This window comes from Mixophyes fleayi, chromosome 1, assembly GCF_038048845.1.
Source record: "Mixophyes fleayi isolate aMixFle1 chromosome 1, aMixFle1.hap1, whole genome shotgun sequence".
NCBI classification, from domain to species: domain Eukaryota; kingdom Metazoa; phylum Chordata; class Amphibia; order Anura; family Limnodynastidae; genus Mixophyes; species Mixophyes fleayi.
This window is the reverse complement of record NC_134402.1, coordinates 384,264,862-384,289,051: the sequence shown is the minus strand read 5'-3', so window position 1 is coordinate 384,289,051 and position 24,190 is coordinate 384,264,862. Positions and strand designations below refer to the sequence as shown.

Below are 24,190 nucleotides of genomic sequence, written 5' to 3'. Positions count from 1 at the left end.
CTTCTGATGTGTCTTACTTGTACACATCAATCATACACTCACAAGGTTGTGAAGGATCCAGAAATTAGAGGGCATACTGTCACGTTGGAGCAAGTGGATTTTATTTTTGGAAGTATGGAATTCATTTTACATTACAATTATTTAAAATTTTTGTAAAAATGTTATCTACGGCTGCAAGGCACAGCCATGGTGGCAAAGTATGCACCAAGTTATTGAAATATTTTATGAAACTTTGGGAACAGAACTATATCTACAAGAACAACCCCTGTGGTGCGAATTTGACCCTGTGGAAGAAGTATATAGAGAATGTATTTTTTACATGGAGGGGTGGCCCTGAGTTTATGAGAAGCTTTTGGAATATATTAATAATAATGCTAATAATTTGAAATTCACATGTACTAGGCCAGACAAGATGGTTTTCCATGTTCTGGAGATATATATCTTAGGAAATAACATCAAAACCAGAACTTATTTTAAGAAAGTTGATGCTAACAATTACCTCCGTCCTACAAGTTTCTATGGTCCCAAATGGGTAAAAATTATTCCCAAGGGACAATTCCAGAGATTGAGGAAAAACTGTACTGAAACTCTGGTTTAACACACGACTAGCACTGTCTTTTCTTACTTATTACTGTAAACAAGACCCACAAATAAGAAGGATTCTGAATAGAAATTGGGAAGTCTTACTTAAAGATCCTATATTGAATAAGACTCTTACCAGAAGCCAGAAGTTGATTTTTAAGACAACGTTTGAGAAGCTGTCTAGCACTAACAGTACATAAACAAGCAAATGGCAAAAAAACACGGCTTGAGAAAACCAGCAAAAGCTTTTTCCCACCCCATTTACAGACTTTCCACATATGGTAATGTGGAAAGTCTGTAAATGGGCTGTCAACATGAGTGGATTTCATTCCAATATCAAAGAGACTTTATCAACTTAAAAGCAATATTAGTTGTAACCTGAAATGTATTATTTATCACTTGGAAGGTCCTTGTGGACTCCAATATGTGGGGAAGACACTAGGACACTAAAACGAGAATCCAAGGACACATCTTAAATATTAAGATGGGGATTCTTACTCATAATGTGTAAACTACTGTCATAAACATGTTTTGGAGGTTCATGACAGAATCAATAAGGACTAAAGGTATTGAAAAAGCAATTGTGGACAAGAGGGGTGGGGGGAAATAGAGCTAAAAAAAACCTCTTCCACGGGGAGACCATCTGGATTCATGAACTGAAAACCCATCTCTTTTTTTCTAAATATACTGAACATCATATTTGTTATAATTTTTAACCATCTTCAGTTACTGGGTGCTGTAGCAGTTCTTAATGTGCTGTATATATTTTTTCCTACTGATATGATGAATTATGTATTATTATATTGCTAGGGAGTGCCATATCCTTTACAATGAAGATTTACAGAGGAGTTTTCTTTGTCTACAGAGGAGTTTTCATTGTTTACACTAAAGCGGTGGTACAAATATTATCTTATTTTTATATAATTATTGTGATAGACACAATGGGACTGATTCATCGGCACGTCTCTGCCGATTTTGAGCATATTGTGAGCAAAATCACTTGCATGCCCAGAACCGGACTATACACCTGTAAACACAGCCATGCCCACTCTGTCTTTGAGTACAAAGAACACTTAATGCAGCCTATAATTTCAGGAAGTGAACGAAGCACGGAAAGGTCATCTGACCGTAGTCAATTCCAGTAAGGCTGTACCAAACTCAAGGGCACGCAGCCACATTTGAATCAAGCTTTGGGCATCGCAAGATAACTTGTTTTCTGCCGTATCTCTTGCCCCAGCTACAGGGCCAGTCTATGTCCTGAGTCCTAGTGATGACAGTCTCCTATGCATGTTTTAACATCTGTTTGCAGACATTAAGAACATCCTAATAAATGTATTTTATGAAACAAATTGTTTTCTCATTAACACATATATAATTAACAGGTGACATTAATTTTAAAAAAAATTGTGTGCGTTCTTTTGCAAATTTATAATCCAGAAATGTATTGGATGTATCCTGCAGTGTCTTGTATAGTAGAACACAGCTGATCTACACCTGAGTTCATCAGCGCACGGATCTTCAGATCCATTCCCTGTTGAATTCGGGAATACGCAGAGCAGATTTATGTACGTTTTAAACAAACGCACGTTGTGCTCAGATGTGTGCCCTGATGAATCACACCCAAGTATGCCTTTCATTTTTCTTTCATTCTCCACAAGAGACCGCTGTTATCTTAGGCTATTGATTGGTCCGTGGTGTTAATTCTTTTAGCGAACATAGCATTTGATGTGCTTAAGAAGTACAAGTTATACATACTGTGACCAATTAGTTACTTACATTATCCCTGTTTAGCAGTTTATCTCATGTGTTAATAGAAAGGAACAAAGTATGTCAGATGTTTGAAAACTTGCTCTAGTGTGGACGGGTGGGGTACGAGAGTGTGAATCCGAAAATCCCGACAAGACTTTACCCGACAGGGTAATGGCGAAAGCTCTCATTGGTGACAGCTCTCATTGGCGACATAAAACAAACACAGCCTGCTTGAAAAAGTGACAGGCAACAATTGCGAGAGAAGAACAGGCCGGCACACAGATGTATGTCACTTTGAATGCCGACACTTACACTCCTGCTGTTAAGGGGGCTATTGTAGTCTGTCGGTAATGAGAGCTTTCGCCATTACCATGTCAGGGTAAGTGTTGTCGGGATTTTCGGATTCGCTGTAATGACTATCACCAATACATGATTTACAATCAGAATAGGTGCAGCACTTTTTAGTATCTCTACCTATCCATGAACCCATGAGATTTCTGCTAGGCTGATGTCAGCCTCGGCAAGTCTCACAATTGTTGTGACAACTCTTTACACAGCCACTTAACCTACCAGTATGGCTGCCCAATATAGAGACATACAGACAACAACCAGGCACAGCTAAGGATATAAATGTTACAATATTTTGTTTGCTGTGTCCTCTTATGTTACCCAAACGTGCAGATCTTGTCTTTTAATGGACACTAAACCATCAATGGACAATGTCTACATATACTTCTGGACAATTATGCAAATTCATTACAGGTCATGCTATATGATTGGACTGCAACGTGCGGTTGCCTAAAGACCACCCATGCATGCCAATGTGCATATAGGCCGGGTAGATGCACTTCTGTAAGCAATCTAGGTCATTGAAATCACCACATGAGTGGTCCACATTACTTTAAAGGACAAATCAGGCCACTGATTGATATTGCTACGATTTATTAATGGCTGTCTGAATGGTATGTTAACAGGACCAGGGCTTCAACAACACTTGTTTGACAAAGAGCGCCTAATTAGAGAAAGAATTTCCTGCTTGGGAACAATGGAGGCATCCGGGGACTTACTAAATCAGAGGATCGCAGGTGAGACCAATTCTCTGGTGCAGCTTATTTTGCCTAATTCCACCCAAGACTAAGCCTATTATTGAATGGAATTAGCTTTTCGTCTCCTGTCTGTAAAATGATATCTCTGTGCTCTGGAGCGCTGGCAAGGATACTATAAAACCTGGTCAGTATTGTCAGCAAGCAGAGAGGGCAATTACCAAGCCCCCCACACACTTTCTGTAGATATTCCACTAATTTCTGGGCGCAACTGATCAATTACCTCCTGCTACTCAATCATTTTAAATTTTACAAAATCTCTGCTGCTTTTGAGCCATTGTATTCTGATAGCAGAGACATTAAAACATGTAATGAATTGTTAACTCTTTTCCCAGTTTAGATATTACTTGCACATTAAGTGCTCTAATATTTTCTGGAAGAGCCTACATTACTCCATATAACTTGGTTGCACCCTAAAGATCAGGAATTTTGTGGGTGGCCAGAGGTGAGTATTATTATAATGCACACTGCCCACCAGCATTACATAGATCATTTTTACATTTTTGCAGAGAAACTCTAAAGTAAAACAAGCTCTGCAATCCATTATTACATGGAAACTAACGCAGAGGATGAAAGGAGAAGAGACCTTTTGGCTGTCACCTACTAGTGTCACAAAGAGAAGGGAGAAGTATCAACAACCCACTGTTCTTCTCAGAACTAAAGACCCGCAATCCCTGTTTGGCTTGTTGATACAAAATCACCTTGGAATTACTCTGGTACATATGGAATCAATGTTTCTTTTTCTTTTTTGGCCTTTGTCCAGACAGAAGAAACATTACAAATGAGCAGATTTAATTTATCTACAAGCAAACAATATAAAGGAACTTGCAAAAATTACATTTGGATGTCACCTCTGTAAAGATATACTATTCATTCAACGTCTTTGATTGCAAATTGTAAAAGTCATATCTAATCTGTTTTCTTAAATACTATTAATCTATGTTTAATATTTTACTTTTACAGTTTGATGCATAAAGATTCTGTCACCAAAAAAAGTATGTACGTTCAGTATGTACGTTCAGTCTCACATATTTCCAGATACATTCATCTCCCAAGCCGCAGTATTTCTGCATCAGGTACGCGTCCGGCGTACAAATGCGTAAACTTATGTCCTATGATAATTCAGAGATGCAGCTTGATAGTGGTAGTGGCATATGCAAAAGTCATATTACCATATATGTACATATAATAATGTAATGAAGTGCCATATACACAAGAGACAATGGGCTAGATTTACTATCAGGCGTGTTTGTAAACCCGCCGACTTTCGGCGGGTTTGGCGGCGGTTTAGCCATCGCCGGATTTACTAAGGCTAAACCCGCCGTCCAAACGGCCAAAAATGATGTTTCCAAACCCGCCTCTGTATAAAGCGCCATGACGGTTTCAACAATGTTCTACATACAAACAGCCGGATTTACTATTAGGGGGTTTATAAAGCCGCCGGAAAACCGCCATTCAATAGACCAAAATGAAAGCGCTGCTTGTGAGCAGCGAGATTGTTCAAACAGTGTGCTGTTTGAACTATTTAGCCATTTCTAACATAAGAGAAAGAGCCATTTTGTGCAAAGTTTCCTCCTTTAGGATTGTATATGGGAAATGGGCAAACTGGCATGTAATGTGAGGTTTTTTGGTTTTTTTTCCCATCCTGTATTATTGAATCCTATTTACTGATGTAAAGGTTTACCGGCCACTCCACGTGCATTTAAAGTGCGTATGAATCTGGAATCTTTGCCTGATGTGGACGTAGTACCAATGTTTGTACTCATGTAAACCAGGTTCCTAGATATATTTGGTGGGGTGCTTATGTATGCACCTGTTAAGGTGTCTGATATTATCCTGGCTTGCTGTCTGATACATAATCTAGCTTTACATCAACTTACCCCACCGATTATTGCAGTACACAGTGAACAAGTAGGGGCCCGTGTCCCATTTGGTGATGTGCAGAGCACACAGGGGGAGGCAGATTTGAGACCGTCTCATTACAAACTACTTTAAATGTAAGTACATACAATAAAAAACATATATTGGTTTTTGATTTTATGTCAGTGCAATGGTTTTATTTATGGAATATTTTAATAAAATTGGACCCTTTAAATAGAGGATAGTGTGTACTGTGAATGTTGTAATTGTTAAAATCCTTGGAAAGTGACAGTTAGAGGTCAATGTGTATGTGAAATTAGTGCATCGTTTTAAAGAAAACAGTATACTCTTGTTTAATGGGAAGAAAAGAAAGAATGATATGAATGAAATATAACTGCATTTATTGCATTACAACATAATAAAAGAAAAAGTATAACGCTTACACAAAACATTCCCCAATAATAAATTTTTTGCCCCAGCGCCGTCTTTTCGCTGGCATATCACTGTGCTTAGCCCCACTCTCTACCCTCCCTCACCCACCCCTGGTGCGAGCACCTCTCCTTGGAGGAGTGCTATGTGTCGATCTGGTCGGCGTACTAGCAGTACTGGTGGAGGCCGATGAAAAAGGTGCCGGCAAGCGGGCAATGAGTTCCTGCTGGAGTTGGCCTGCCAGCCGGATAACATTGGCATTCCCCTCGCGAACGGAGGAATGCATGGCGTCCACAGACCAAGACATTTGGGCCAGCTGCACATTCGTTTGCTCCAAAGCGCTTGCCAGCCGGTTTATTGCAGCAGGGATTTGGCTAGTGGAGCGGTGTAGTCGCCTCAACTGGGCCGCAATTTGTGACATGTGGCGAGTTTGCCTGTCCATGAACAATGTCTGTTGCTGCTGGAATGCGCCAATAGACAGCGCCATTTCTCTGGCTGGGTCCATAGTTTCAGGTGCAGGTTGGTGGTGTGATGGTTCAGCAGGGCCAGGTGAAACTTCCTGGAGGCCAGACACAGGGGCATCCACTGTTACCAGGGTGATGGTCGTTTGATCCTCTGGCTCAGGGGACATTTCCAGGGACTCCGCCTGAGGTGGCTGGTATGAAGAGGGCCCTGTGTATGAAAAATGACGGTAAGTATATAGTATATAATATGTTTGTATATTGCATTTTGAACACTGGATAGGAAAGAATATTCTTTAGCAACTACAGATTCTTTCACAATGTTTGCATTCCTGATTTCTAGTCCTATGCTACCTGCTTACGGATGCACTTATTATCCTTTTAATACCCATTATCATTTGGACTGTGTAGTACATGCTGGGTTATTTTGACTAAACTGCATGCTATAAAAAGTGGAGATGTTGCCTATAGCAACCAATCAGATTTTAGCTGTCATTTTGTTGAATGCAATAAATAAAGTAAAGGTATATTCTGATGGGTTTCTATAGGCAACATATCAGTTTAGTAAAATGTAGCCCTAACTTCTCATTGCAAACAATAAAAAGAAAAAAAAAAAACATTGACAGCAATATTTGCACAGAAAATCAAGTAACTCCATTATTTCTCTCCTAAACAGAAATCACGCACCTGCTTGCTCGTCTGTGCCCGAATCTCTCGCTGAAGGTGGAGGTGTAGGTCTGGCACTGGGACTGAACTGCGGTCCTGGCGATTCTGGATGTATTAGAAAAAGCATACAATGTATTTCCAGAAAAAAACAATTTCCAAATATACTGTTTATTGCACAAATGTGTTTGCAAATTTTGTATTTTTTTTTCTATGAGAAAAAAAAACCTTTACAAACTATTAGAGTCAAAAATACACTTTGAAAAACAAAACAAAACAAAAAAAAACAAATAAGAAAAAACGTTTGCAAAGAGAAAAGCAGTTTTGCAAAGAAAAAAGCATTTTTAAAAAAAAATAAAAAAAAATTAAATACTGTTAGAGTAAAATATGCAAATAACTCACCAACTACTTGTCCAAAAGAGGGCGAATCCGTGTCTTGGACGTTTATCCCCTCGACAATCTCTGCCGGCATTATCTGTCGCAGCTCCTCCTCGTACGTTGTGTACTCAATACGAAGAGGGGGGCCACCACCCGTGCGCCTGGTTGCCCTCTTTTCCTGGGCCATCTTCTCTTTCAGCCTCCTTTTTATATCAGAAAACCGCTTGCGGCAGTGCGCCACTGTCCTCTTTAGTGGGCCCACTGCGTTCACGGCATCACAGACACGCCCCCACAATTGGTGACGCCGCCTTAGAGGAGTCCGGGCTGCCAGGTTCCCTAGTATGACCTCATAACAGGGAACGATATTGTGCACCAACACACAATTCTCATCATGTGAGAAGCGCACATTCCTCCCTGTCTTGGTCTTCCTGCCCTGACCTGTCTCCTCAACCTCTCCCTCTCCCTCCTCTGACCCCTCAACCTCCATCTCCCTCTCCTCAGCTTGTTCTCCCCTCCTATCTCTGGACATAATGACAAATAAATGTCAAACACACAAAACACAGAAAGACTTACAAACACAAAAGACAAACTACACTAAGTACAGACACACTCTCAACACAGTCACACACAAGTAACACAGACAAAGGACAAGTCAAATACCAAAAAAAAATACAGAAAATAAAAGAGAAAATAAATGTACAAAACAGAAAAATACCACAGGACTACTCACACTTCAATCAGATATCGCTCCACCAATCCACCAAACTCCAACTCTCACCAACTCACAGCAAACCACTATCCTCCAAACTCCTCTCACAAAACTCCTCAAACCCCTATCAAAGAAAAAGTGCCAGGCCAGTGGTTTATATAGGGCTTGTGATGTCAAATCCCCTGACTTTGAAAATAGCCAATAGTAACAGGCCAGGAGACAGGTGTAATTTTCAAAAAAAACGCCTTTACACAAAAGCGCCGTCATTTAAAGCAAAAGCGCCATGTTCTATTCAAAGCCGCCGGCGGCTTTGAGCATTACATCCCGCCGTGACATCGCAGGCGGCTTCAAATTGAAGCTGATATGCGCCCATTAGTAAATCCGGCTGTTTGCAATGCAAACCCGCCGGAAAACCGCCGCGATGAAGCCACCATGCATCACGCCTGTTAGTAAATCTAGCCCAATATCTTTTTGACAGTGCTATTAATAAATGAGTAAGTTACATTTTAAAATTAAATTCAAATTAAATACAAACAACCCGACATCTGTTGTTTAAAGCTTTAAAAATCAAATGGGAATCTTCTTTTCTGCAGTAGACCAAAAGGAAATGACAATTAAGTAATGTGAATAGATGCAGATACACATATATCTTATTCAGAACACAGAAATCCAGCTGACCTCAAACACATCACCTGTCTCCCATCTCTTTAAATGTGCCCTATGGAATGCACGCTCTGTTTGTAACAAAGGGAACTCCATACATGACCTCTTCCACTCAAACAACCTCAACCTTCTGGCAATAACATTTACCTGGCTTACACAATCAGACACTGCCTCACCTGCAGTCTGTTTATATGGTGGCCTCCATTTCACCCACACCTGGGAGCAGACAAGGTGGGGTTGGACTAATTCTTTCCTCACATTGTATATTAATAGTTCTGCCCATCACTCATGTTCGCATCATTTGAAATACATGCTATTGGTATTTCTAACCCTTTCTCTATGCGTATTGCTGTGATCTATCGCCCCCTGGACCACACCAACAATTTCTTAAACATTTTTCTGCCTGGCTCCCTCATTTCTTATCCACTGACATCCGCACCATCATTATGGGTGATTTCAACATCCCTATTAATAATCCACATTCAAACTACTCTATTTAACATCCTCCCTCGGCCTCTCTTAGTGGACTGACTCTGCTCGTGCAAACTAGTTTACTATTTTGCACATAAGTTAAATACTGTCTGTTTTTCATGTAGCACCAGTGGGGGGCGATCGGGGCCCCCTAGCAGGGGCTTGCTGCCGACAGCTGCACACTGTGCAGCTCCGTTCAGTAGTGACAGTGTGCTGCCCGGCTGTTCTGATTGTGTTTTAAACACAATCAGAGCAGCGGGACAGCACACTGCCACTACCGAGCGGACCTGCACATAGTGTGCAGCCGCCAGCAGCCTGAGAAATCAAAAAGGGGGCGGGGCCTAAATCGCACCCCCTAAAATCGCCCCGGGTATATCAATAGTCTAGATCCGCCCCTGTGTAGCACACAAATATCAACTTTAAATTTCAGTGCACAAATAAGCTATCAAGTATGTGTGTGCTACATGAAAAAAAAACAGTATTTAACTTATGCGCAAAATAGAAAACCAGTTTGCATTATTGCATTGTAACATGGTTTTGTCCAGGAGACTGCTTACTCAAATTTTTTTACTTAGCTTTCCTTAATGAATCAGGCCCGTAGAGAGCAAAATATGCAGGTACATGTCAAAAACATTATTGAAGAACATACAATTTTGTAGGAGAAGAAATAAAATAGCCTCAATAAAAGAAGAAGTCACTTATTTAAAAGTCCCAATCCTGAATTTTTAAGTATGTGTTCGATTCCAATTTTTTTTCCTTGATGTGTCCAATGTTCATAAACCCAATATATACCTTGTAATGTCTTTTATTTGTTGCACACGGGTGCTTATGAATCTATACCGGATCAAGTAATCAAACCAATCTATATATGGAACAATAGTGCTGCATAGAGACTCATGAGTAGATAAACAAGGACCAACCACAAGACGCCTTCTAAAACCAAAACTTGTTGATAACATCAGCTCCAAACAGAGTCAAAATCACAAGGTCTCCTATAAATCTGCAATCTCTGCCTTTCCTAGAAATTATATCTTTGCAGATTTAAATAGTTGACAAATACAGCAAACAGTGGGGAAAACAGGCAAAGTTATGCAAAACGTAGGAAATTGTTCCTACCATGTTATTATGCATGAAAGTAAGTGTTTTAGGAAAAATACAGACATTTAAGGAAGAAAGGATTATAGGATGAGTCCAAGCCACATGAACAATATGATGACAACAAACTAAATTACAGCAGCTAACACACCTGCAGAAGGAACATCTGAAACTGAAGAACTGAAGAACTGCATGGGGATCAAAACAATAGACTGGTCATATGAGACAATATTTTGCTGGGTCAGAAGAAATTACACAAGTGGGTGGAGAAACACAATATATACCTAGAGTAGTCAGGATTATTCAAAATTCAGGTCACCTGAAGCATTGTTTCATTTATAAAATTACCACATAGGTCATTATGCTTAGTTATTTAAGTTATACATATTTTTGTTATTAAAATAAATTTCTGTTAAAGACAGTGAGTGCAGTAATATGTGTTATTCTTAATGCAGCCACTAGATGTCTCACCAGTTTAGATGCTGTGGTTAGCCCCTGATGGAGCTTGCTCATGCACAGCGAGGCCACGCTCCCCCATACCGCTGTGCTTATTGCAATCACTGCTCTGTTCAGAACTGGGATGTGGAATACAAGGGGCACATCGCCAGTGCCGAAAAAACTTCAGTGCAATCTCTTATGGGGTTTATACTGGATACAATGGGTGTTTATTCAGACATGAGCACTGCACATACATTGTTTAGCAACAAAGTAATTGGGTGTAGTACAGATAGAGGTGTCATACATTGGGTGTCTGTGCAACTAATAGGTATATAAGATACCCTATTTAAAACTATTCCTGAGAACTGCTCATTGCCAGAACAACACACTTTCTCTCCTGAGGATAGTCTTGGCTCCAGGCTCCAGGTGTTTCCAGCGCTGTTACTGAATACCCTGCATTACCAAGTGATCATCTCTCTGTGAATACCCTACATTACCAGGTGATCATCTCTCTGCAAGTATTCCACAACTGACAACTCTCCTGGACTTACGGGAGAGTAGGGCATCCTCCCGCATCTACACAATTCCTAATGAAGTGGGCAGAATTATAGCGGCAATGATGCGATTCTCAAGAAATGGCATCATTTTGACCCCACATCCCCTGTAAAATGATGCATTCCTGCCAAAATGATGCGATTCGTCAAACCCCGCCCCCTCTGCGCATACCCCATCCGGGAACTCCCAGAAAGCATCTTCATAAAGTTGCTAAGTGTAAAAGGACCTGTGGTTGCACCTCACATGCGCACACTATCCTTTTATACTGTTCTCAAATACACTCGTTATAAAACTCACACTTTTATGCACTTTTCCTTACACAATGTTGCCTTACTCAGTCTTTATACCACACTAAATAACACTTAAGCTTCACAGAATTATTTATCCAATAACTACTGTATCTCAACAGTACTTCACAATATATATTTGTTATAAATAACCAATACTCACAACATATGTATGTATTTAAATCAAAGTAGTTTACTGTTAACACAGAAAGGCTTGTAATCGCAGTTCACACACACACACACACATATATATATATATATATATATATATATATATATATATATATATATATATATATATATATTCTGTAGAGTAGTGTGTCCCTATTAGTGTAGTGTTCCTATTAACCCTTTCCTGTAGTGTAGTGTATTTTTTGTAGTGTAGTGTGTCCCTAGTGTAGTATAATGTACTATAATATGTGTATTTTCTGTAGTGTAGAGTGTCTTATATGTTTTCTGTAGTGTAGTGTGGCCCTAGTGTAGTGCAGTGTAGTGTAGTGATTGTTGTCCAGGGGCAGACAGGCAGCAAGAGAGAGGGGGGAGTCCCGGGTCTGAACTTTTATAGTCCAGACCTGGAAACTCCCAGCAGCAACGTGTGTGTAGTGATTCACTACACACACGTGGAGCTTCTTGTGTCCAGGGGTAATGATATCATCCCCTCTGTCGGTTCTCCCCACTGTGTATGTGTCCAACAGTAAAATCAAAGTGACCCTCCCAGTGTCCTAACACCCTCCTTTGTCTATGGTCAGTTTCAGATAACAGCTTTGAAACCTGAGTTGTGTGTGGGGTTTTACAAACACATGCAAAAAAGCTAATGTTGCCATGTGGCTGGGAGGAGGGAAGATACTTTGAACACTGCATGAAATGGCTTGAGAATCATATCATAGGAGAAGATTCTTCAACAGTCCCCGTGTTGTCGGAAACCCGACACTACAAGTTAGAAGTTACCTGTCCCTAGATTTGGTGGTGACCTAAAAAAAATAAAGAGAGAGGGAGAGAGAGAGACTCCGATATTTTCAACTCTCTCTTCCTTTCGCTACCAACTATGGAGGAGATAAAAAAAAACCTCTTGTGTTATTGGCGCACAACAGGAAAAAACCTCCTAGAGGGGGGAACCATAGTGGAAAAACACCCTTTCCCCGAGGGGGTGAAGAGCAGGAGAGAAGAAAGGAGAAGAGGAGAAGAGGAAAAGAGGAAAGGCACAAAGGAATAAAAAAAAAAGACATTCATGTAAAGTAAATGCCATGTCCGCAAAGTCCATAATGCATAATGTCCATACCCCCCTTTCCTTAATAGTTCATCATTTGTTGTCCTTTAGTCTTCATGTGTGACTAATACCAATATAATGAAGACTATTATGGGATGAATGAGAAGATGATACTTTGGCATCCTGTTCCAACTTGATTGTAGCTTGATTCCCAGAAAGTTTCTGCAGTATGTCTTCTTCCTTCCTGAAGTCGAGCAGCCAATTCTTGAGTTCTGAACCAAAACCAAGCGGAAATTTCTGAAGCCGCACAGTAGTATTTGGATGGGTACTTAGTCGCTTCTCTGGGGTCACTGGTGTTCTTCCCAAGCTCCTCGGAGCTAGATCCTATCCTATTAAACCTGTTTCCAATTGTAAAGCGCTATGGAATCTGCTGGCACTATATATATATAAATAAATAAATTATGATGATTTCCTGCCAGCTATTGGCTGGAAAAGCATGCTAGGGCTTGTAGTTCTGCCAACAACCACTGCCTCTCTGCCTCTCCTTCTCTCTCATTGCTTCCTGTTACTCACGCCTCCAAAACTTCTCCTGTGCTGCTCCCCTCCTTTGGAACTCACTTCCTCTCCCAGTCAAGACTTTCCACCTCCCTCTAAGGCTCCCTCTATGGGCAGCATGGTGGCGTAGTGGTTAGCACTTCTGCCTTACAGCACTGGGGTCATGAGTTCAATTCCTGACCATGGCCTTATCTGTGTGGAGTTTGTATGTTCTTCCCGTGTTCGCGTGGGTTTTCTCCGGGTGCTCCGGTTTCCTCCCACACTCCAAAAAACATACCATTAGGTTAATTGGCTGCTAACAAATTGACCCTAGTCTGTCTGTGTGTGTATTAGGGAATTTAGACTGTAAGCTCCAATGGGGCAGGGACTGATGTGAATGAGTTCTCTGTACAGCACTGCGGAATTAGTGGCGCTATATAAATAAATGGTGATGATGATGATGACGATGAAGGCTTCAAATGTTATCTCAAAATCCATTTCTTCATCAAAGCCTACCAGCTCTTCTTCTAACTCACTCCCGTCCCCTCTTCACACTGTCATTTTCCCTCTTTGTCACCCAGTTTATCTACCTCTCCCACCTATGTTGTAAGCACTAACTAGCTGGACACTCTTCCATTGCGTCCTTCCCCTGTCATTACTTAAGTCACCAGCTCAAAGCTGTAGGACAACAGTCTAAAGTATACAAGAAAAGGAGGAAGTCTTCAAGCTGCAGTTACAGGAGAAGAGGTATTTTATTGATATTGACATATTGGTAATATACAGTCAGCCAGACCCTTCTTCTTCCTGTATTATAATGCTTACTTTTGTCTCTTGTCAGTCACGCCAATACTGGCTCTTTCCAGCACTGCTGATATAACTCAGTAATGCTTCTTGTGGATCTCCAACATTTTGTACATGTGACTTTATCAGGCCTTGTTAGTCGTGGTTGAGCCATCATCTCTTATTTCATCATGCTGGCTAATATCTGGTACGGTGACCTTGTCTCCTAATAACCACATGAGTATGTAAGTGGATAGAGCTGCCTTCATAGTCAGCTCTGATCACTTACATCTGTACACACCACACACAATACACCATCCAACTGCATTCAGATAAACATATCCACATTACACCATAGAATATACCACCTCATTTACCTTCACAATACATCACCTTCATTCAGAGGTAGATGGCCCACAAGACACTACACAAAGTTTCTTTACCTACCTTCACAATATCCACAATACACCATCCACCTGCATTCAAATCGACTATACACTATAGGACATAGCATTTTTTTTTTATTTTATTTTTTTTAAACAAAATTTTTTATTGTTTATTTAAACAGGTTTACACGTATAAAACATCAGCAATGAGTTGTATAAATGGAGAAGAACATAAATACATGTGGATAAAATGAAAACATTTGCAGGTGTATGATAAATAAAGTGATGTAAAATCCAAATGTAGATTTGGTGTATATAATTCAAAGAGAAAAAGTTTGTAAGTGAGGGGAGACATACAGGGGGTTAAGGGGGAAGAGAAGGAAGGTATCTGATGAGGGAGAGAGAAAAATAAAGATGAGTGAGTTTGACTATGGTAACTAGAGCAAGAGATTGGTATATTTAGTCAGTCATCTCCAATCAGGAAGAAGTAATTAGATAGTAAGTTAAACTAAGAGAATGTCAAACGGTAGAAAGGGGCGGTTCTGCTTCATAAATGGATGTCCAGGAGTTACATACAGCTTTGAATTGAATTGGAGTATCGTTGAGGGTGGCGGTTATACTTTCCAATCGATATGTTGACCATACAAAATTTATGGTCGCAGTAAGTGAGGGTGGGATCGAGTTCTTCCAGCGCGAAGCAACCAGGCAGTTAGCTGCATTAAGAATATGTCTAATTAGTTTTTGAGTTGGGTGGGATATATTAGGGAGAGGTCTAGGGAGTAATGAAAAGAGCGGTGTGTCAGAAATTTGAATGTGAGTAATGGAGGATATCAACTTATGGACTTGTTGCCAGTATGAGATTATCTTGGGGCATGACCACCAAACGTGCAGCAGGGAGCCTCTGCAACCACACTTCCTCCAACACCTGTCCGAGGAGGCTGGGAATATAGTATGAAGACGCGATGGGACCAAGTACCATCTACTATATATTTTGAATGAATTTTCTTTGATTCGAACAGAGATAGAGGTTTTAGCCAGATTGGTTCTAATCTTGGTCCACTCTTTAGGATCTATAATCTCTCCTGTGTCTTTCTCCCACGCGAGTTCATGTGGTTCTTTAGATGGAAGGCCATAATTGTTTAATAGTTGGTATAATGAGGATATGAGGCCTATCGTGGAGTTTGGGTGCTTGCAGAATGATTCTAGGGGAGAGCACTGATCTGTGAGGGCAGGTCTAGGTAGGGAGTTGTAGAAGTGTCTAATTTGTAGGTACTGATAAAAAATTGAATTGCTAAAATTGTATCTTTTTTTTAGCTCCGCAAATGTAGGGTAAGATATTCATGCGAGCAATGTCCCATGGAAATAGAAGATGGTGGCGAGTCCAGTAATGGAAGGCTTTATGATTTATCCCTGGAGGGAAATCAGGAGAGTTCCATAATGGGACAAGCAGCGGATGTTGGGAACGAAGTTCATATATACGTGTCCCAGATAGCTAGTGAGAATTTAGCTGTGGGGGTATAGTTTAAGAGTTTGGTTCTGTGTTGAGGCTTGGTCCAAAGCAATGAGGAGGGTGAGTATAGGTTAAGTAAATCAGCTTCTACGCGTGTCCAGACAAGCCAACCTGGGGGAGAGTGCCAAAGGACGCATTGCACTAAATGAGTGGCTTGATAGTATTTTATTAAATTGGGTACACCCAGGCCTCCTATGCTTTGGTGTTTGAATGAAAGCCGAAGCCGGATTCTTGGTTTACGACCGGCCCATATGAATTTTGACAGGGATTGCTGTAAGTTTTTAAGTACATGCATGGGGACATGTATGGGGAGGGTCTGCCATAAATAGAGGAGGCGGGGTAATATATTCATTTTTATAGTGGCTATACGACCAAACCAGGAGACCGTAAGTTTAGACCACTGTGTAAGGTCAGCTTTTATTGTGTTAACGAGCTTTGGGAAATTAGCAGCATAAAGTTGGGAGTAAGATTTCGTTAGGTATACACCTAGATATTTGAGTTGCTTAGATTGCCACCTAAATTTGAAGTTTGTTTTAAGTGTCTGTTTTTCCCACGGGCGCAATATTTAAACTCAAAATCTCGGATTTGTCAGCGTTAATCTTATAGTTGGAAAAGGGAGCTGTAAGTGTCAATTTCTTTAATAAGATTTGGGAGCGTGATATGAGGGTTAGTCAATGATAAGATGACATCATCAGCGTACAAAGCAATTTTATGGTCCCTAGTGGAGGTCGGTATACCCATAATATCAGGGTTGTTTCGTATGCGCGCTGCAAGGGGTTCCATAATGAGGGCAAATATAAGGGGGGAAAGAGGGCATCCCTGTCTGGTGCCATTGTGTATAGTAAAAGGAGTAGAGGTGAAGCCATTGGCTAATACTGAGGCTGTTGAATTATGGTATAACGCTGAGATGCCACGACAGGACATAGCATTTATTAACATAAACAACAGATTATAACCATAATATACCATCTACACTGCCATTCACAGCACTTAGATGGAGGTGACCACAATGCATTATGGACAACTCCTCATGCCTTATGGTCATCATCTACCTAATGTGTTTATTATAAGATGAAGTTACTGTTTTTTAGTCTTGTGTGCTGGAAGGGGGATGACACTGCTGAGTGTCACGGGCACTAGGAGTCCTTGCCCAGGATATCACCAGATGATGATCTTACCAGAGTAGTGTGGGTTACACAGTGGTCCTCTGGTAGCAGGGTGACTAGCGGAACATATGACTCAGCAGATGGTGAGAGGATGCAAATAGAAAAGTCAATGACTAGCAGCAATCTGGTTAATGATTAGGTAGATATGAACACGAGGATCTTGATGGACATGAAGAAGTGCAGGAAGGTAACAGGGAAGTCAGTGGTCTGCGTACAGCAAGTTGTACCACTGCTTATGGTGAAGAGGACTTGTCCAGGTGCAGGTAGGTAGCGGGGAAATCAGTGGTCTGCGTATAGCAAGTTGTACCACTGCTTATGGTGAGAAGACTTGTCCAGGTGTAGGTAGGTAACGGGGAAGTCAGTGGTCTGCGTACAGCAAGTTGTACCACTGCTTGTAGTGAGAGGACTTGTTACTGGTGCAGGTAGGTAACTGGGAGTCAGTGGTCTGCGTACAGCAAGTTGTACTACTGCTATAAGTGTGGATAGGTACAGGTGTCGATGAGTGGAAACATAGAATGTAGACACTGAGAGCACAAGGAACTTGATCCCAAACAATATGCACAAGTCTATGTTGGTGTGGCAGGCGCTGCTTGACAGAGACGAATTCACTACTGGAATCCAGGCTAATAGCAGAAGGTCAATTAGCATATGTATCTCACGACTGAACAAAAGGGTAAACTTCCCAGCAGATATTCGGAGTAATAACACAGTCTCAGGGAGATAGGGAATTCAATATCTGAAAATGTTTGAAAAAGCATATTATGTACATGTTCATGGGCTACAGATTAATAAAGTTGCTAAGACTTGAACAAATAAAGACTTATAGGAGATTCATAATAACCTTTAATATAAAAAAAACTTCTGATTACATTTATAGATTTATACAAAAATATCAGGAACTTAAAAGAACTAGAGCCAGTATTCCTGACACCTAAAACAAACAAACCACAAATCACTATAAAAAAATGTTTTACATTTAAGACTTGCCACAAACCATCTGCAATTCTAGAGAACAGCCTAACATATACTAATATATGAGGAAGTGGTTAGAAAACCAAACAGACACAATATCAAACATCAATATAGAAATGGAAGTTGCTCAATCAATTTATAGGTTCACAATAGGTGCTTGAAAGGATTGGGTTATCCAGAAAGGCACAAACACAGGAAATAATCCCCCAGCACAATATCAGACATCGTAAGTCATTTCATAGTATTGCAACTGGGTCATCAGATGAGTGGAAAAATTAACAAAAATAGCTAAAGAAATATAGTATTCAATTGCAGCAACATTTTTGTTCTATTATAATCCATGTCCAAGGGTCTCACCGTGGGGTATATGTTCCTGGGGGCTCCTCAGAGTCAAGGAGTACTTCCGTCTGTTAAATATAATTAAATAACATTATTATTATTATTATTATTATTATTATTAATAATAATAATAATAATAATAATAATCTTTATTTATAGGGCGCCATATGAGGTCCACAGCGCTGTACAGAGGAATAACAACAAGACAGTGCATGACATAATAGTACATTGCAATACACAAATAACACTACTACTGGGGTGTAAGGGGTATATTCAGCTAAAACCTGTGCCTCTTAGCATGGGTGCAACTGATTATTATTATTATTATTATTATTATAATTATCGTAGATTTGTAAGGTGACACCGTGCACAGAGCTTACATTCTAAGTGGAAGAGGTCAAAGCTGAAACAAGAGGAGCAAATGTGACTTAGACTGGAGATCGGGACAGTTGTGAGGCTGCAATAATGTGAATAGAATCATCAGGGAAAAGGTAAGTTTTAAAAAATAGATGGATTTTTAGAGAATGTTTAAAGATTTGAAGGATGTGAGAAAGTCTGATTGGGGGTGGTAGGGAATTCCATAAGTGGGGAGCAGCATGGGAGAAATAGAGAAGTACTGTAGGTGGGAGTGAGAGGTGGTTACCAGAGATGAGACAAGGCGCAGGTCAGAGGTAGATCTAAGTGGGTGGGAGGGAGAGTATTTTGATATGAGATTTGAGATGTATGAAGGGGTGCTGTTGCTGAGGGCTTGTAGGTAAGGGTGAGTAATTTGAATTGGATTCTGGAGGACACAGGGAGCCAGTGTAGTGATTTGCAAAGTGGTGCAGCAGATGTGGAGCGGTGAGAGAGGAAGATTAGTCTTGTAGCAACATTTAGGATGGATTGGAGTGTGGATATATGAGTGTCGGGAATGCCAAATAGCAGGAGGTTGCAGTAGTCAAGACCAGAGATGATGAGAGAATGGATAAGAGTTTTGGTAGCATGTTCTGTAAGAAAATGGCGTATTCAAGCAATGTTTTTTAAGTGGAATCAACAGGACTGGGAGAGAGTCTGGATGTGAGGAATAAAGCTTGGGAGACTGAGGAAATTGTGGTGTTATTAACAGTGAGGGAGATTTGAGGGGAGGTGGTGATTCTGGCAGGAGTGAAGATAATGAGCTCTGATTGGATATGTTGAGCTTTGGGTAGCATTGGGACATCCATGTGGAGATAGCTGACAGTTGGTTACATGAGATAGTACAGAAGGGGAGAGGGCAGGGGAAGCGATATAGATTTGGGTGACTGCAGAGAGTAGAGAATGAAGTAGAGGAAAAAAAGTGAGACAGGCGTTTGTACACTAATCGCTCACGTACTTTGGAGGCAAAGGGGAGGAGAGAAATAGGACAGTAGTTGGAGAGAGGCTGGATCGAGAGATAATTTCTTTAGAATTGGTGAGATGAGCGCATGTTTAAACGACAATGGAAATGTGCCAGTGGAGAGAGACAGATTGAAGAGGTGAGCTAGATGTGGGCATGCAGTGGAGGAGAGGGAGAGGAGAAGTTTGGAGGGAATAGGGTCAAGGGGACAGATTGTATGGTGAGATAATGAGATGAGTGTAGAGACTTCGTCTTCAGTTACTGGAAAGAATGAATTAAGCGTGAATTGAGCAGCAGTGGCGGAACTACCATTGGTGCGGCAGGTGGCGTGCACCAGGGCCCACAGATATAAAGAGGCCCGCTCATGGCAGATGCAGAAGGTTGGGGTCCCAATTCCCTCCTCCCCGCGGTCCCTGCACTGGGGCACACAGGTCGCTAGTTCCGCCTCTGTTGAGGAGTGAAGGTGGGTAGAGTGGGTGGAGTGTGTGGAATTTGGCATGAGGAATTATCTTCTCAAATGGTGTTGATTTTGCTTTTTTGAAGTAGGTGGCAAAATCATGGCCTGTGAGGGAGGAAGGGGGAGGAGGTGCAAGTGGGCAGAGAAGTGAATTGAAGGTGGAAAAGAGGAGACATGGGTTAAAAGACTGGGTGGATATTAGAGAATTGAAGAATATTTGTTTGGCAATTCAAAGGGCATCTAAACTAACAGGTTTAGAGCCACTGAAAGGAATGCAAAGACAATGGAGGAGTGGAGTCAAAATGAGCAGAGAGCCCAAGGAGGAGATGTACAGTGTATAAGAGGGAAGAGGGTCCTGCTCATGAGAGCTTACACTCTAAAGGGAAAGGGGCAGATAAACGGTTGACACATGGGAGTGAGCAAGTACAACAGGGTCTGAGGGCAAGAGTGGGAGAGATGGAGGATGAAGGAGGGTGAGGTGAAGACTGTGAAGAGATGACAGACTTGAAGAAGAATTGTTTAGCGAGAGAGAGGGTGGAACTGTAGGACGAGAGAAGAAAAAATGATGAAAGTCTGCCATGGACCGAGATCTCCTCCAGTGGCATACGGCAGTACATGTACATTTTTGAAGGAAATTTGGAGGGCCAAAGTTGGGGTTTAGAGTGGTGTAGGGGGACAGAAGAGGTGGGGGCACTAAAATCAAAGCAATAGTGAGGATGTGGTTGTAAAGGGAGGCTTCCTGGTTGGGGCAGGCCAGGGGGATGTAGGGGGAGGTAAGTTTGAAATGAAGTGATGAAAATATAGCAGGATTAAATTGCATCTAGAAAAGGTAGATTTGGGCATAGGGAGGCATCCAGGAAATGAGGAAAGAGTGAAGGAGAGCAGATGGTGGTCAGAGAATGGGAATGGAGAGTTGGAGAAGTCATAAAGAGCACATTGATGGAAGAAGAACAAGTTCAAGGGAGTGACTGAGCGAGTGGGCGAGGAGAGAGGTCCATTGTGAGAGGCCAAAGGAGGAAGAAAGGGCAAGAAGTTGAAGAAGAAAAAGAAGAAGATATGTAAAGTATGAGGTAGAAGAGATGGATAGAGTGAACTTCAAAAAAGGAGAATGAAAGGGAGGGCTCAGGGGAGATTACAAGAAAGATACAATTGGGGGATAGGAGTATGCCCACCCGCCAGTCATCAGGTCTGACCAAGTGGGTAAAAGAGAGGCTGACTGATATGCATAAAACTGACTGACTGATGTGTATGTAACTGAGTGATTGATGAGCGTGAGTCATAGAATGTATTAGTAAATACGGGATGTATATATCTAGTCTTTCACCTAAAAAACTGGCATAACTGACTTTCTCATTTTGACCTTGTGGGTATAGGGAATTCAAACAGAAAATAGATTTACTTTCTATCTGCTAGAGTAATATATCTATATTTCTATCTCTAAACATCTATATCTCTTCCGTGGCCTCTCTCCTTCTGTACTATTTCCTGTAACCAACTGTCTTCCTGCTATCTCCACATGGACGTACCAACGCTACCTAAAGTTCATCATGTCCAAAACAGAGCTTATTATCTTTCCTCCAGCCAGAGTCAACACCTGCCCTCAAATCTCCCTCACTGTCAATAACACCACAATTTACTCAGTCTCCCGAGCCCGCTGCCTTGTTGTCACACTTGACTCCACCCTCTGCTTTATTCCTCACATCCAAACTCTCTCCCAGTCCTGAAGTCAAACAGAGAACCAATGTGTTTAGATGGGGCACTCATAGAATAGAATCAATATAAAACATATTAAATTTTATTGATATGCATTAAAATAAAATCATCAAAAATAGTAAATAGTAGAGTAGTGAAATATTAAAAGATGTAATTGACAAATTGAACCAAATTAGTTTGTGAATAACTGTTAAGACTAGCAGTCTCTGCTAGTACGCGCCGCCCTTTCTCTCAATATATTCAATCAAAGTATATATTGATTGTATATTCGATGTGAATACATAGAATATATCCAGAATGTAGGGACTTAATAAGGTAGTGGGCTAAATGCTATTGCGTTGCAGTGATACTGCTCTAATTGGGATTCCCCCTTCTCCATAGTAAGGAAGCTATTTCCCTTAATCAGAACGCTATTCTAAGGTCAAAGGTCCCTTTAATATAGTGATTGCCGATACCTATGATATATGGTTGCGCTGAGTTATAACATATATATGGTTTATCTCCCAGTCCTGTCGACTACACCTTAAAAACATTGCCAGAATATGCCATTTTCTTACAAAACATGCTACCGAAACTCTTATCCATTCTCTCATCATCTCCCATCTTAAATATTGCAACCTCCTGCTATCCGGCATTCCTGACACCCATATATCCACTTCAATCCATCCTGAATGCTGCTGCAAGACTGATCTTCCTCTCTCACCGCTCCACATCTGCTGCACTATTTTGCAAATCCTTATACTGCCTCACCGTGTCCTCCAGAATCAAATTCAAATTATTCACCCTTACCTACAAAGCCCTCAACACTACCCCTACATACATCTCAAATCTCCTATCAAAATACTCTCCCTTCCGCCCTCTTAGATCTACCTCTGACCTGCACCTTGTCTTGTCTCTGGTAACCACCTCTCACTCGCGCCTACACAACTTCTTCCGTGCTGCTCCCCACTTATTGAATTTCCTACCATGCTCAATCAGACTTTCCCACAGCCTTCAAATCTTTAGATGCTCTTTGAAACCCCATCTTTTTTAGAGGTGACCTTATCTCCGTAACACTATTCACACTAATACATCCTCACAGCTGTCCCAATCTCCACTCTGAGCCACATATTTCATCATCATCATCATTTATTTATATACCGCCACTGATTCCGCAGGCTGTACAGAGAACTCATTCACATCAGTCCCTGCCCCATTGGGGCTCACAGTCTAAATTCACTAACATACACACACAGACAGAGAGAAAGACAGACTAGGGTCAATTTTCGATAGCGGCCAATTAACCTACCAGTATGTTTTTGGAGTGTGGGAGGAAACCGGAGCACCCGGAGGAAACCCACGCGAACACGGGAAGAACATACAAACTCCACACAGATAAGGCCATGGTCGGGAATTGAACTCATGACCCTAGTGCTGTGAGGCAGAAGTGCTAACCACTTCGCCACTGTGCTGCCCACATTTGCTCCTCTTGTTTCAGCTGTGCCCCCTTCCACTTAGAATGTAAGCTCTTTAATGAGCAGGGTCCTTCATACCCTTTGTTTTCATGTCCATGTTTATTTTGTCTACCTTGTATGTCCCTGTTTTATGTATGTATTGTTTTCTCTACTGTACGGCGCTGCAGAGCACTGTGGCGCCTTACAAAGCTATAATAATAATACGTTCCTTGGTTAGATCACCTCTTGTTATAGCCAACTTGATTTTTTCAATTCCAAAAGATTTAAGACCTCTCCCATTGCCATAATGTTTTTCAATAAAGTGTCTCGCGACTGACATGAGCTGTTTTGTTTTTTCTTCTCAGAGACAGCATTTATAATTGTCCCAATGTGTTCCAAAAGTCAATGTTTAAAAGGCCTTGCAGTCATCCCTACATAAATCCTTTCACATTGACATTTTAGAGCATAGATTATTCTATGTGTTTCACAATGAAATCTGATATTTTGCTGAATTTCATTGTATTTCTCTTTTATCCGCACAAGCCTGTTCATATAGAGACACGATATACATTTACCGCAGACATGTGAACCTAAAATTCGATTGGGAATTGATTTTGATTTTGGGATAAAATGGCTTTTGACTATTCTATACTTTAAAATAAAATAAAATATGGTTTCCCAGGCGCTCCACCACTTCAATAGTAAGAAAGAAAGACAGGACACACATGGGCAGAACGGAGCCCAAGCATATGGAACACCACAGCTAGAGTGCTCGCTGCAGACACAAGAACGGACTCCAGAAGGATCACCTGGTTTCTGACCTTTTTATCATCTAATTGTAAGTTCAAAGACTACTATATTGCATTGATAAAGATTTCAGATATCAATTTAGAACT

The 24,190-nt window shown here is 41.0% G+C and overlaps 1 protein-coding gene across 1 annotated transcript; it reads right to left on the bottom strand.

Annotated features, from left to right (window-relative positions):
* Nucleotides 1-970: 970 nt before the first annotated feature.
* On the bottom strand, nt 971-7,551 carry LOC142158603 (uncharacterized). The gene is made up of 4 exons (XM_075212749.1): nt 7,250-7,551; nt 6,872-6,955; nt 6,023-6,395; nt 971-1,028 (listed from the first exon to the last, which is right to left on the bottom strand). Exons 1-4 carry the CDS (start codon nt 7,410-7,412, stop codon nt 971-973), a joined length of 678 nt encoding a protein of 225 aa, XP_075068850.1. The 5' UTR covers nt 7,413-7,551.
* Nucleotides 7,552-24,190: the final 16,639 nt, after the last annotated feature.

Coding starts and splice junctions, on each gene's coding strand:
- LOC142158603 (XM_075212749.1), bottom strand. CDS start 7,412: ATGGCCCAGGAAAAGAGGGCAACCAGGCGCACGGGTGGTGGCCCCCCT. Junction 6,956..7,249: donor CTCTTTTGGACAAGTAGTTG/GTGAGTTATTTG, acceptor TAATACATCCAG/AATCGCCAGGACCGCAGTTC. Junction 6,396..6,871: donor GGGCACAGACGAGCAAGCAG/GTGCGTGATTTC, acceptor TTTCATACACAG/GGCCCTCTTCATACCAGCCA.